This window comes from Chiloscyllium plagiosum, unplaced genomic scaffold, assembly GCF_037043375.1.
Source record: "Chiloscyllium plagiosum isolate Xiang-an unplaced genomic scaffold, Cpla_swu_hap1 HiC_scaffold_7, whole genome shotgun sequence".
In the NCBI taxonomy this organism is placed as follows: Eukaryota; Metazoa; Chordata; class Chondrichthyes; order Orectolobiformes; family Hemiscylliidae; genus Chiloscyllium; species Chiloscyllium plagiosum.
In genome coordinates this window covers 69354028-69368859 of record NW_028270145.1, presented here as the reverse complement: position 1 = coordinate 69368859, position 14832 = coordinate 69354028, and the positions used below count along the sequence as shown (strand labels likewise).

Here is a 14832-nt window from a genome sequence, read left to right as displayed (position 1 = left end):
AGACTCCCTGAAGGATTCCCTCAAGAAATGCGACATAGATGTCAACACATGGGATACCATCATTCAGAAGAAACTGGCTCAGAGAAAACTCCTGTATGAAAGGACACAATTCTTTGGAAACACTCACTGGCAAGAGGAAATGGAGAAAGGAATGCCAATGACCTCAAGGTCAAGGTACAGTTTTGCCTATTGCAAATGCCTGCCAAATGTGTGGTCAGAGATTTGGCTCTAGGTCAAGCGCATCAGCCACACAAATGACCCAAAGATCATATGTCTAGTGACACAGACTACCAGAGGGACAATCATAATCGTTAGCTAGTGAGTGTCAATGATGACATGCTAATTTGGAGATAAGATGGATGTGAGCGAGAATACCAACATCAACAAAACTTCAAAGGATCTAACACATAACCTCTCATGGGTAAGGAGGTCACTTCAGTCCAGAGAGTTTGCTTGAATACAAAAAGCAGACTGACCCTGATGCACATAACATCATTATACTGACAGTTGTCAGCTTTTGGATGTATTACCTCCGATGATTTCGAATGGGGCGATTAGAAAATGATGGAAAAGTTTGGTGTTGGTTGAACTCTACCACTCCTTCCTTTAGTCTTGCATCATCAATCTTTTTTTGACATTTAATCTTTCCTGCCTTCACCCTTTCACAGACTTTCTCTTTTGCTCTTTACCCAACAACCCTTCTTTCATTTGCTTAAAACATATTGCATCTCTAATTTATCCCAACTTTGATGAAAGGTCTTCAACCTGAAAAATTAACTTCACTTCTCCCCTACAGATACTGCCCAGCCTGCTGAGTGTTTCTGTCCTTTTCTGTTTATATTTTAAATTTTCTGCATTGACAGCATTTGATGTTCTACTATTACTTCCTGCACAACATGTCTTTATTTCCTTACCCACTATATTGAAATGGCAGCAAAGGCAAAGTTCAGATCCCAATCATGGACAATATGAGTATCAAGAGAACTCTCACTTGCAATTTGTAAACTGAGTTACATAAAGTTCTGTAATACCATACACTCCACTCTGGAGGACTATTTATGGTTATATACACAAAATGTAATAATTCAATAAAAAACAATTTGACTATCCTATGCAGCGTGACATGGGAAACGTGGTACCAGACCTGGGAAATCAATGGTATGAGCCCCCTTATTTCAACAAATACATAAGGTATTTTGTTAGCTTTCTTGTGCTACAATCTAGACCCCAATTACTTTATGTTACACTTCTTCACGTCTTTTGTGGCTTACATTAACAGCTGATGTTCAGATCGTTGAGCTACTCTTCTGGAGCTACACTGGCAGTCCTACAGTGGTACCATTGAGACCTTGCAACTAGGTAATGACAGGCTCTGGCTTGACTGTAATGATTTCACTGTCCATAATGGACAACTGCTGACAAGGTCTCAGAATTATTGTTTTTCGGAGAAGACCTCTGTACATTTTTATCGTGTGGCGCACTTCAAATGCCACTCAAGAAAAATGTACAGCTGCGTGATGTAAACAATAAGAACATTCAGACAAAATAGTCCTTTCTTGGATCCCGCCTCTTTCTGACATATTTGAGATTATTTTTGTACAAACCTACAAAGGCTACTATCCTAAGTCTGAATAACTGGCATCATTGAATTATTAAAAACAGTACACACATTACTACTGGACCATGTGTGGATCTCAACAGTTTTGACTCACTGTATATATCATGGTGAAATAGGAGGCAGCAGTTTGTTAACACATACAAAGGTACTTAAATATTAATAATAGAATGCATAAAGGATATGAATGTACCAAAATCTTAATAGCTAATTTCCTTAATGGATTGAAAGGACTTAAAATGTACAAGGCAGGTGTGGCACTAAATCGGAAGATTGCCTTCCCTTTGTTCAATACTATAAAGGTCTGTAAAGGAAAAAGAAAGTGATAATTAGAACAATAAATGTTACCAATAATGTATATCATACATTTTACAAGTTTTCTCACATAAACCCTCTGAATACGGAAATGCTGGGGGAGACAATGTAGTTGGGGTGATACCGCTGGGTAAAACATTCAGAGGCCTAGGCTAATGTGCTGGGGATATGGGTTGAAATCCCACCATGGAGATGTGAAATTTAAATGCAATGAATATAAAGTAAGTCTCAGTAGTGGTGACCTTTAAACTGTTACTGATTATTGTAAAAATCCATCAGATTCATGAATGTTCTTGAGGAAAGGAAATTAGCTATCTTTACCTGGTTTGGCCTACATGTGACTTTTGTTCCACAGCAATGTTAACTTCCCTCTGAAACAGTGTGTCACTCAGTTCAAAGGCAATTAGGGGTGGACAACAAGCTTTGATTTTGCCTCTGATGACCGCATCAAGAAAATAATTAAAAACGCTATTTATATTCATTATCAATACAGAATCATAGGATTCTTACTGTGTGGGGACAGGCTATTTGGCCTATTAAGTCCACACCGGCCCCCTGAAGAGCATCTCGCCAAGACCAGCCCCTTACCCTACTATCCTGCATTTCCCATGACTAATCCACCTAGCCTGCACATCACTGGACACTGAGGGACAATTTAGCATGGCTAATCCAACTAACTTGCACATCTTTGGACCATGGAAGGAAACCCACACAAACACAGGGAGAACATACGAGCTCCACTAAGACAGTCGTCCAAAGGCAGAATCAAACCTCAGTTTCTGGTGCTCTGAGGTTGCAGTTGAGCATGTGGCACAGGAAAAGCGCAGCAGGCCAGTTAGCATCTGAGGAGCAGGAGAATTAATGTTTCGGGCATAAGCCCTTCATCAGATGCTGCCTGTCTCCTGTGCTTTTCCGCACCATAGCCTTCACTCTGATCTCCAGCATCTGCAGATCTCACTTCTTCCCTCTGCTCTGAGGTTGCAGTAATAACCACTGAGTCACTATCCCACCCCAGTATTCAAAAATAAATTATTAATTCAAGAAAATATGTATAAACATTTGAATATCAAAAACTAAAAAAATCATTTCAATAATTCATTTTCAATTTAGGTTGAATGAAGCTAACAATTACTCTAGAAAGTACCATTTAGATGGAACATGAAGTGTGCAAAAGCTATATCGAAATCAAATTCTGGCAGCATGTATCCACCCATGGTCGCTAAGCAAAATGATTATTTATCATCCCTTCAGAAGAAATGCTTATTTGCAAAAAATGACTTCTAACTCATCCCACATTTTCAAATCATTTTGTTATGTTCAATACTTTGCAGATATATTTCAACAATTTTGGACTGATTAAAAATATAAGAAATCAGAGTAGATGGAGACACTGTGGGCCATAAATAAAATCAAAATACTGTGAAAGCTGGAAATCTGAAACAAACATCCCTTAAGATGTTGGAGAAACTCAACAGCTCTGGAAGCATCTGTGGAGCGAGATGCAGAGTTAACATTTGAAGTCCAATTTGAGTTCTGGAGAAGTTATGTCAGGCTTGAAATATTAACTTTGTTTCTCTCTCCACAGATACTGCTAGACCTAAGTTTCTCCAACATTTTCTGTGTTTGTTTCAGCCTATTGATCTGCTCTATCATTCAGTGTGAATATTACAGAATGTGCACATCAGTTACACTTTCCAAGCTTGTTCCTATCTTCACTGAGTAGCCAAGCATCGGTGAATCATAGTCTTAGATACATTCATCAAACCATTTGGAATACAGGATTTCAGAGATTTCTATTCTTAACTGAAGGTATTTCTCTTAATCTCAATCCAAACTTTCCAATCTTGAGATTAAGACCTTCACTTTCGAGCTCCTCAGTCAAAGAACCAGCCTTGCAGTCTTTATATTAAAAATTGTAAAAATATGCACATTTCAACTGAATCACATTTTATTCTCATTATTTCAGAGAATCTAAGCCCATTCTATTCAGTCCCTTCTCATTGGCAAGCCCCAGTAAGTCTTTATTGCATTTATCTAAGTTAAGTATATACTTCCTTGTGTAAGGATATCAAAATTGTATGCAGTACTGTTGAGAGGTTTCACCAAATTCAAGGGTGGCATGGGGGCTCAGTGGTTAGCACTGCTGCCTCATAGTGCCAGATACCTGGGTTTAATTCCACCCTTGGGAGACTGTCTGTGTGGAGTTTGCACATTCTCCTCATGTCTATAAGGGTTTCTTCTGGATGTTCCAATTTCTTCCCACAGTCCAAACATGTGCAGGTGGATTGGCCATGTTAAATTGCCCATAGTGTGCAGGCTAGATGGGTTAGCCATGGGAAATGCTGGGTTACAGGGACAACAGGGCTTGTCTGAGTGGGATGCTCTTTGGAGGGTTGGTGTGGACTCGATGAGTCGAATGGCTGGCTGTAGGCATTTTATGACTGCACTAAGACGTTCTTACTCCTATATTTCAACACTGAGAATAAAAGCTGGCATACCACTTACTTTATTCATTGCTTTCATGTGTCAGCCTGCCAACTTTCTGTGATTTATCCATAAAGGACAGCCAAAATGTAGCCCCTACTCATCTTTCAGTTTTTAAAAAATATTCTGTTTTTCCATTTTCCTGCCAAAACGAGCAGTTTCAATTCACCATATGTCTGCATACTTCAGTTATTGCCACCATTTAACAAGCCCTGCCACCATTTAACAAGCCCGCATTCCTTTGCATCCATCTCACAACTAAGTTTCCCATTAGCTTTGTATCATAGCCAAATCTGGTTATATGATGAATTGTACCCATGAATTCCTACAGTGTGGAAGTTGGCCATTTAGTCCAAAAAGTGCACTCCAACTCTCCGAAGAACATCCCACCCAGGCCCATCTCCCTACTCTATCCCTATAACCCCGCATTTCCCATGGCTAACGCACATAACCTACACATCCCTGAACACTATTGGTAAGTTAGCATGGTCAATCAACCTAACTTGCACTTTGGGCTGTGGGAGGAAGTCCATGCAGACAGAGGGAGAATATGCAAACTCCACAAAGACCGAGGGTGGAATTGAACCCAGGTCCCCCACACTGCGAGACAGCAGTACTAACCACTGAGCCACCATGCTGCCAATCTAAGTTACTGACACCACAATGTTCAGAGACAAAAACTTAAAATCTTCAATGCAGACAAACATATAAATGAACCTACTGTGATTGGATGAATATCAGCAAAATTGTAAATACAACTTGCACGTTAAAGTTCCTCAGTCAGAAGAATATTTTAGAATCCTTTATAGATGATGATGTCAAGTAGGAAGTGGAAAAGATTAAAGGAGGAAGCTGAAAGCACAGTCAATAACATTTTTGAGAGTAAAGTAAAACGAAGAACTGCAAATGTTAGAAAAATCTGGAAGAAAAATTGAAATTGCTGGAGAAAGCAAGGAGGTCTGGCAGCATCTATGTAGAGAAAAACAGAATTAATACAGTAGCGCCTCGACATACGAACCCCGTTCACGAACAAATCGGTTTACGAACAGGATTGTACGTAAAATTTTGCTTCAACGTACATATAAAATTCAAGGTATGAACGAAGGTACGAATGCAAAAAGCCCGTGTGCGACCATTGTTCTGCTTTGCTAAGCGCTTGTTGAATGCAAACGTTCTCGGGCCCCGCGTGATCTCATTCAGTTCGTCTTTGGCACCTGCGCTGTGAACAGCGTTCGTTGCTACGTCAAAGCATTCTTACGCTATCCGAACAATGGGAAAAAGTGATTCAGTTCGCAAACTTTTCGATTCGCGAACCGGGTCCCAGAACGGATTAAGTTTGTAAGTCGAGGCGCTACTGTGTTTCGAGTCCAGTGTTCTGACCAATGACACTGGGCTCAAAACATGAACTCTTTCTCTGCACATTTTCAACAGACTGTCAAAATAAATTGAGAAAGAGAAGTTAACGGAAAATTTTGAAGAGCAAATCATTGTTGATTTCACTACCACATTTAAAGCGGCAAAAGTGAATCATCAGTCCATTCTGAGAATTCCCAATTTCAACTTCCACTGAAAAACAGAGAGTAACAAGGCAGTTTAAAAAAAAGAGGAAAGTGCAAGATTAAGAGACTTAGAAAGAGTGTAATAGAGAACCAAAGCACGGCAATATGGAAGAATGGGAGAACTGCCTCAACAACAGGCAAATTTTTTTTTAAGTTACAGAAAGAGGATGGTTATAGAGATTTGTGGATGAATAGGATTCACAAGAAGCTCATTCATTTCCTTCAGGGTCATATTCCAACTATGTCTAAGAGGTAGAAGCTTTCCAAAACTAACTATTCACCACCCAGAAAGTGAAATGTATTCCCAGCAGCAACAGCAGAACAAACTTAATCTTCATTTTAGTTTCCTAATAAAAAATACAAAGTCTTAATACACAACTGTAAGAATTAATTGAGAAATTAAACAAGATCAGTTCTGCACAGGTAACACTTTCGAAACTTCATATCCCATTTTTCCACACATACAATGACTTGGAAGATTCGTGACTAATTATTTCTAGTTATTATAGATATGATTATTGATAATATAACAGCAACCATATTATATGCAGGCAGATGTTTTAAATAAAAGACAAATCAAGAAAGAAAAATCTCAAAACGATAAAACTGTTCATGCTATTGCAGATGCACATTCATTCAAAAATCTGACCAAACACTCACTTTTTGTGTGCTGTAAAATGGGTCCAGGTCTTCCATTGGCTCAGACACCATCCCTGGAGGTATGTCACCATAAATATATGGTAATGTTTTACCGGCTTCCAAATCACGATTTGGTTTTGGGCCATTTTCATCGTCATCCCCATGATGGTCCTTGGGTTTCTTGGCTTTTTCCTCTGCAATGCATCTCTCAATATTTGCAAGAGATTCTCGGGTAAAAAGGCGGAGGCTGTCTGGTCCTGGTGGTGCAAGCAGTGGCTGAGCCATCTTTTCATTGTGCACCTTGGAAATTACCCTCTAGCCTCTTACGTAAGGATGTTCTGGATTAAAATAAAATAATTACTTCAAAACATATTTCAATTCAAACCCATTTACAGAATGCCTACCACTGCACGGAATAAAGTAGTAGGAATCAACTTACAACTGTTTTATTTCAGGATTCTCTCAAACAACACACATTTTATTGTTTTATTTCTGACTTGCATCACACTTGTACCTCGATTTTCAATTTTAGAGTTTAATGTTATATTACTTTTTGCTGCTTAGAATAAATTAAACATGTTTATGTTACTTGCATCGCCATTTACATTGTAAAGAATTCCCTCTGGCCCCAATCTTTATCTGGAGACAACAGGTGAAATCTTTCCAAAGGTGGCTCTGACTGCAGGGTCTCAACCAAAGGCAAGAAAGAAAACTTATTGAGATAGGTAACAGGATTCAGAGAAGTATTTTCCTGGCAATGACCAACTAACTGGGCATTGCCTGAGCCACAATTCTTAATAAGAATGATAGCTCATGGAGAAGAGCTGCCAGCACAACTAGAGCAGTACCACAGCTACCAGTGGTCATTGCTGAGAACTGAAATCACAGCATTGCCTGTTGTTGAGTGCCCAAAAAGAACATCCATTCCAAATCTGTCAAGTTTCACCAAACATCCTCCCCATGTTATGGCAGGCCCACTCTTCTTAGGGAAATTGCATATGGATGCAGGAAGTAGTCCTTCACTGGTCTCATAATTAGCTCAATTGGTCTCTGGATAGGTGGTTGTTTTTACCTGGCTCATCAACCAGCTTTGCCAGCGACAGCAAAATGGTATCACAACAGAAGGACATTGGGCACACCAATCAATACCTCCCATGCCATTTTGCCAGACTTCTCATCTCACAGCCCTCCACCACAGGGAAATTAAAATTGGAGCAAATATTATTCATATGCATCCTTTTTTTTATCATTCATACTCAGGCGAAATAAAATGCATGCTCCAAAAATAAAATTAATTCTTCTCTCCCTTGTCCTTTTTCATCATTAAGAAAATCTTCTTGTTAAAAGAGTTCTCTCCCCAATCCACTCTTTCTAAAATAGATTCTAAAAAATGTCTAAAAAACATTTTAAAAATATTTTTTAAAAATACAAAAACTAATTGGCAGATTATTATCTGAATGGTGGCAGTTTTGGAAGAGGTGAGGTGCAATGAGACCTGGGTGTCATGGTGGAACAGTCGCTGAAGGTTGGCATGCAGGTGCAACAGACAGTGAGGATAGCTAATGGCATGCTGGCCCTCATAGTGAGAGAGGATTTGAGCGTTGGAATAAGGATGTCTGCTGCAGTTATACATCTTGAGTGCACTTTGGTCAGAAGAACATTGACAAACAATATAAAATAGGTGGCTACAATTCTAAAAGGGGTGCAAACGCAGAGGATCCTGGGTGTATATGAACATAGTTTATTGCAAGTGTAGAGAGTAGTAAATAAAGCATATAGTGTTCTTGGCTTTATTAATAAAGCCACAGAGTACAAGAACAAGTAGTGTTGTATACACACTTGTTAGAACTCAGCTGGAGTACTGTGTATAGTTGTGAGCACAACATTATGGGCAAGTTGTGAATTCATTGGAGAGAATTCAGAAGTGATTTATAAGAATAGCTTCAGGAATCAGTAACTGAGGATATATTGAAGAAGTTGAGACTGCTCTCCTTACAGGAACAAAAGCTGAGAGGACCTTTGATGGAAATTTTCAAAATCATGAGCAGACAGGACAGAGTAGATACAGAGAAACAGTTTCCGCTCGTAAAAGAGAGCAGAATGAGATGGCATAGATTTAAAGTGAGGTGTAAATGAAGCAAGTGTCATGTGAGAAAAATCGTTTTCACTCAGCGATTAGGTAGGGTTCCAGGATGTGGTACAGACAAGTTCAAATGATGAATTCAGGATGGTATTTAATTATTTGGGTAGAAATGGCTCGCAGCCAAACAGTGAAATTGGCAGAAGATTGGCATCAGGCAACAGAAATGGTTTGGGCACGATGGACCAAATGGCATCCAACTGCACCATAACAATTCTGTGATTCTGTGATGTAAATTGATTAGTGATACTATTTGTTCAATTCAGTTAAAAAACGCAGCTCACTTTTATCCTTTGAAGAGAATCATCAGATGGCCCTTCGACAAAACATTAGGTGCTCTTGTGGCGCAGTGATAGTATTATATCTCTTGTCAGACTTTAAGTCTAATTATTTGCCCAGCACCTTTCTCCAGATGATGGTAGTTGTTTTAAGTTCTTCCCTTTCTTTAAACTTTTAATTTTCAAGGAGTTTCCAAAACTTCACAATGAAGACAGACACAAAATACATGTTCAATGTTTCCTCCATTTCCTGGCTTTCCACTATCAATTCTCAATTAGTACCGAAAAAGCCACCATGAGTTGGAGTTACTCTTTCAATTTAAATATCCAAAGAAACTCTTACAATCAAGATTTTTGTCAAACTCTACTTTATCCTGATACTTATTTTAGCCTTTTTTAACAGTTCTTAAAAGCAACTCAATCCACTGATCTGTTACAAATCTTTGCAGAATATCCACCACCTACTGATGGCATAGAAGAAACCAATTATTTAGATTAGATTCCCTACAGTGTGGAAACAGGCCCTTCGGCCCAAACGACCCTCCAAAGAGTAACCCACCCAGACCAATTTTCCTCTGACTAATACACCTAATACAATGGGCAATTTAGAATGGCTAATTCACCTGACCTGCACATCTTTGGACTGTGGGAGGAAACAGGAGCATCCAGAGGAAACCCAAGCAGACACAGAGAGAACGTGCAAACTCCACACAGACAGTCACCTGAGGCTGGAATCAAACCCAGATCCCTGGCGCTGTGAGGCAGCAGTGCTAACCATTGAGCCACCGTGCCACCTCTGGGAATGTTGCATGATATCAATATATCAGCGGCGCAGGACTGGAAATGGGGTGAATGTGCAAACTCGACTCAGTCACCCATAGGTGGAATTGAACACAGGCCCTTGGCAATGTAAGGTACCAGTACTAATCACTGAATTACCATGTTGCAGATTAAAATCTTACACCTCAAGGACACCCAAAGATTCTGAAATGGATGTTCTTTCTCTTTGAACTCTTTTCCTTTTTACTGGATACTTGTGTGTTTGTGTGCCAAAGTGACTGTACAAAGGCTTTACGCTTGACTTATGACCCTGATTATTTTTTGCAGGGTCAGCAGATAATAAACTTGCTCTTCCTTTAACTCAGGAAACATTTGTGATTAGTTCCTTATTCTTTATAGTAAAATAGTTAACTACATTTTAATTGGAGAGATTAACAGTCTCACACTAAAAATAACTTAAACATCTATAGTCATAGCGTCAGAGAGATGTACAGCATGGAAACAGACCCTTCGGGTCCATGTCGACCACATTTCCTAAACTAATCTAGTCCCATTTGCCAATATCCTTCTAAACCCTTCCTATTCATATACCCATCCAGATGCCTTTTAAATGTTGTAATTGTACATCGGCTACCACTTCCTCTGGCAGCTCATTCCATACACACACCACCCTCTGCGTCAATTCATTGCTGCTTATATCCTCTTTAAATCTTTCCCCTCTCACCCTAAACCTATGCGTTCTAGTTCTGAACTCCCCCACCCCGGGGAAAAGACTTTGGCTATTCACCATATCCATCCCCCTCATGATCTTATAAACCTCTATAAGGTCACCCCAAAGCCTTTGACTCTCCAGGAAAAATAAGCCCAGTCTTATTCAGCCTCTCCCTGTAGCTCAAACACTCCAACCCTGGCAACATCCTTGTAAATCTTTTCTGAACCCTTTCAAGTTTCACAACATCCTTCCTATTGGAGGGAGACCAGAATTGCATGCAATATTCCAAAATTTGGCTGAACCAACATCCTGTACAGCTGCAACATGACCTCCTATACTCAATGTACTGACCAATAAAGACAAACATATCAAACACCTTCTTCACTATCCTGTCTACCAGGGATTCTACTTTCAAGGAACTATTAACCTGCACTCCAAGGTCTCTTTGTTCAGCAACATCGCCCTGGACCTTACCATTAGGTGTAAAAGTCCTGCCTTTCCAAAATGCAGCACCTCACATTTATCTAAATTAATCTCCATCTGCCACTCCTTGGTGCATTGGCCCAACTGATCAAGAGTCGAGGGTATGGTACTGGAAAAGCACAGCAGGTCAGGCAGTATCTGAGGAGCAGGAGAGTTGATGTTTCGGGCAAAAGCCCTTCAACAGGAATTCATCTCTCCTGCTCCTCAGATGCCGCCTGACTTGCTGTGCTACTCCAGCACCACACTCTTGACTCTAATCTCCAGCAAATGCAGTCCTCACTTTCATCCTTCTGATCAAGAACCTGTTATCTTCTGAGGTGACCTTCTTCACTGTCCACTACACCTCCAATTTTGATACCATCTGCATACATAGTAACCTTACCTCCTATGTTCACATCCAAATTATTTGTATAAATGATGAAAAGCAGTGGGCCCAGCACCGATCCTTGTGGAACATCACTGGTCACATTTGTTATGATCAGTTAATGAAATTAAAAAGAGAGGAGCCGATTCACACTTTGTGACTTGGCTACAGATAGCGTGAGTCAAAGTCAAAAGATCTGGTGCTAGAAAAGTACAGCAGGTCAGGCAACATCCAAGGAGCTGGAGAATCGACATTTCAACCATAAACCCTTAATCAGGAAGGTAGGGAGGGAAGGGGACAGAGAGATAAATAGGAGGGAGGGGTAGGGCTGGGTGGGGGTGGGGGGGGGGGAGGTGATAGATGGATGCAGGTGGAATGTTTAAAGGATGTTCTACCTGCACCCATTGATTGCCTTCCCACCTACCTTCCCTCCAGCCCCACCCCCTCCTATTTATCTCTCAGCCCCCTTCCCCCTCCATATTCCTGATGAAGTGCTTATGCTCGAAATGTTGACTCTCCTGCACCTCAGATGCTGCCTGACCTGCTGTGCTTTTCCAGCGCCACACTAGTTGTTTGTTTGTTCCCTGTATGGTTTGTTTCAGATTGCTGATCACAGGTGACCATGCAATTGTGCAATTTGTACAAGGAAAAGACATTGATCATGACCCAACAGAACCACTTCATTACTTGCCATCACAGTTTACTTTACTAATCAGAGTCTTTAGATGAAATAGAATAAATACATCTGATTAGCACTGCCAAAGGCATTTCACAGCATCGGGTTTGGTTTAAATTTATTAGAATTCAGATCATCAGACAATGAATTGTAGTGTTGTGATTAAGTGATTTTACTCTTACAAGTATGAGAAGCATATATTACATATCACACCCCTCCAATTCAACAACTACAGCTTGTTCGCCTACATGGCTGCATGTGAGTTTCCAGTTAATGTCCATAATGTGAAAGCAATTAGAGACACAACAGACATTTAAGTAACAAAGTTAGCATTGTAAATACTGCTTTTTACTCTACTTCTCATAATCAGGCTACTTTAGAGAAGCTCTTTTTGAAAGATAATTTGTATTGAGAGTAGAGTAAAAAGCTGCCAGATCAGCTTTAGTAGAGATAATGTGCAGCATATCTTTGAGGGGAGTAAAATTTGATTTTAATAGCAGGTGATTAGTGGGCGGCACGGTGGCACAGCAGTTAGCACTGCTGCCTCACAGCACCAGAGACCCGGGTTCAATTCCCGCCTCAGGCAACTGCTGTGTGGAGTTTGCACATTCTCCCTGTGTCTGCATGGGTTTCCTCCAGGTGCTCTGGTTTCCTCCCACAGTCCAAAGATGTGCAGGCCAGGTGAATTGGCCATGCTAAATTGTCTGTAGTGTTAGGTAAAGATAGGGGTATGGGTGGGTTGCGCTTCGGCGGGGCGTTGTGGACTAATCTAATCTAGTTAAGGGGAGTAAAATTTGATTTTAATAGCAGGTACTGATTATTAGCAACATATATCCATTACTGAAAGTAAGTTCTTTATCATAAGTTCTTTATCTGTATAATATTCTTGCTGCCTGCAATCAGCTGATGAAATAGTTCCCCTTTTTCCACACCTGGTCTGTATGTTTCTCCAGCCCCTTATGCCGAATATTTTGTTTTCTTTAAATGGCAAAGTTGTCGTGCATGTGAATGACAATCACAAAATGGTGACTAACATAATCTAAAAGTTAAGTCAAAGAATTATTAGAATAATCCAATGTTGGGTGAGAAATGGAAGGATATTAATTTCAGTAAATTAGTTGAGGCAGTATGCTAGGAAGGGTACCATCTGGTCTGTAAACTTACTGCATGCCTCATTGAGTAGGCGACAGTGAAAAGTTTAGATTTGACATCACTTTCAAAACTAGTCATCACATCATCACTAGGTTTAACTTTGCAACGTACAATTACAGAAATATGTCAAATTTCTGACTGACTGAAAGGCAAAGACAATACTGATGTCAAGCTTTAAATATGTAATGAGTGACAATTTTGGGGTTTTGCTGGAGATTATTTCAGTGGCAATGATGGCTTGCAAGGAGATGGGGCTCCCAGAAAAATAAAAAAAAAAAGTCCTGAGAATCCAGGAATTAATAACATTTACAATGTTAAAAATAAACATTTAGCCTATCAAAAAAATAGAAAAAACTGGTTTCTCTGAAGTCTTATTTTGGAAATTGTAAGAAAATGTAGCTCTCAAATGTGTGAATCTTGTGAATGAATTTTAAGGAGAATGAGGATGTGATAGCTAATAATGATAAGCCTATAGTAATGACCTTATGATACTTCTCAAGTAACAAGCAAGCTGCTTAACTGAGATAAATGCTAAGTAGCCTGTTCATCCAGTTTCAGACAAGGTTGTTGGTAATAGTTCTATGAACTTTGACAATTACCTGGTTTTCACATCAGATCTGAATATGCACAAAATAGCTTTTAAAAATGGCTTGGAAGAGATTTTTATGGTGCAAGGATGAGCCCTCACCTTGTAAAACAGCAGATATGGCAAATTGGCATAAAATATGTCATTGCAATGACCCTCACTTAAGATGATAATGAAATTGTAAGATTTAAATTACTCAAAATTAAGTTATGAATATATCGTAAGTTAGCAGCTCAGCAAGTATATGCATATTACAAATAAAACTTACTGTAAATGAAAACAACAAGTGTTGCAGGCCAGGGAGCCTGAACCCATTCAGCACTGCAACTGTTAACACAGCTGATTTCTTTTCACTTTCCCACAAACCTCCCATCCTTTATTTCACTTAGCGTCTACAATTTCATCAATCTTCGTCTGAAAATACTCAACGGTTCCAATTCAAATGTGGAAGTAAATGATTTTTGACTGAGTTAAAAATCTTGCTCATTGGCTGACTATTAACTGATACCTGTGATAAAAGATTTACAAAAATCAAGATACACACAAATATCAACCTGAATGTAATGAGTAAATAGGAAGAGCAAAAATAGCAGTACTATGTAAATATTATTTTATTTGCCTAAGGAGAAAAAATCTTCCAGGAGAAAGCGAGGACTGCAGATGCTGCAGATCAGAGCTGAAAATGTGTTGCTGGAAATGTCGATTCTCCTGCTCCTTGGATGCTGCCTGACCTGCTGCGCTTTTCCAGCAACACATTTTCAGCTAAGGAGAGAAAAGTTCTGTTTTAAGTACTTTTTCTGAGACAAATAACTACCTCAATAGGCACCCCTCCCTTTCGCTGAAAAGTTACATTGAGTAACACGATGACTGGAGTACAGGATGAATATCAGAATGAACAGACCACAAGCCACTTACACTGTGAGCAAGTAATGGAGAATTTGGAAGAAGTGAGACTGCAGAGATTGAAAGAGTGTAAGATAGCACAGATCTGTTACAGCAGCCAATACCACAATTTGCATTACTCACTGAAACTCAATCCACACTTGAAA

The 14832-nt window shown here is 39.6% G+C and overlaps 1 protein-coding gene across 4 annotated transcripts in view; it reads right to left on the bottom strand.

Moving 5' to 3' along the window:
• Positions 1-14832, bottom strand: part of scn1laa (sodium channel, voltage-gated, type I-like, alpha) — a 198119-nt gene that overhangs the window by 164994 nt on the left and 18293 nt on the right. For all 4 annotated transcript variants that reach the window (XM_087989105.1, XM_087989108.1, XM_087989107.1 and 1 more), the window contains exons 2-3: positions 6634-6950; positions 1802-1919 (exon numbers count right to left, since the gene is read on the bottom strand). In XM_087989105.1, the coding sequence (XP_087845231.1) occupies positions 1802-1919; positions 6634-6897 (382 nt within the window). In that variant the 5' untranslated portion in view covers positions 6898-6950. The remainder of the gene's footprint in view (positions 1-1801; positions 1920-6633; positions 6951-14832) is intronic.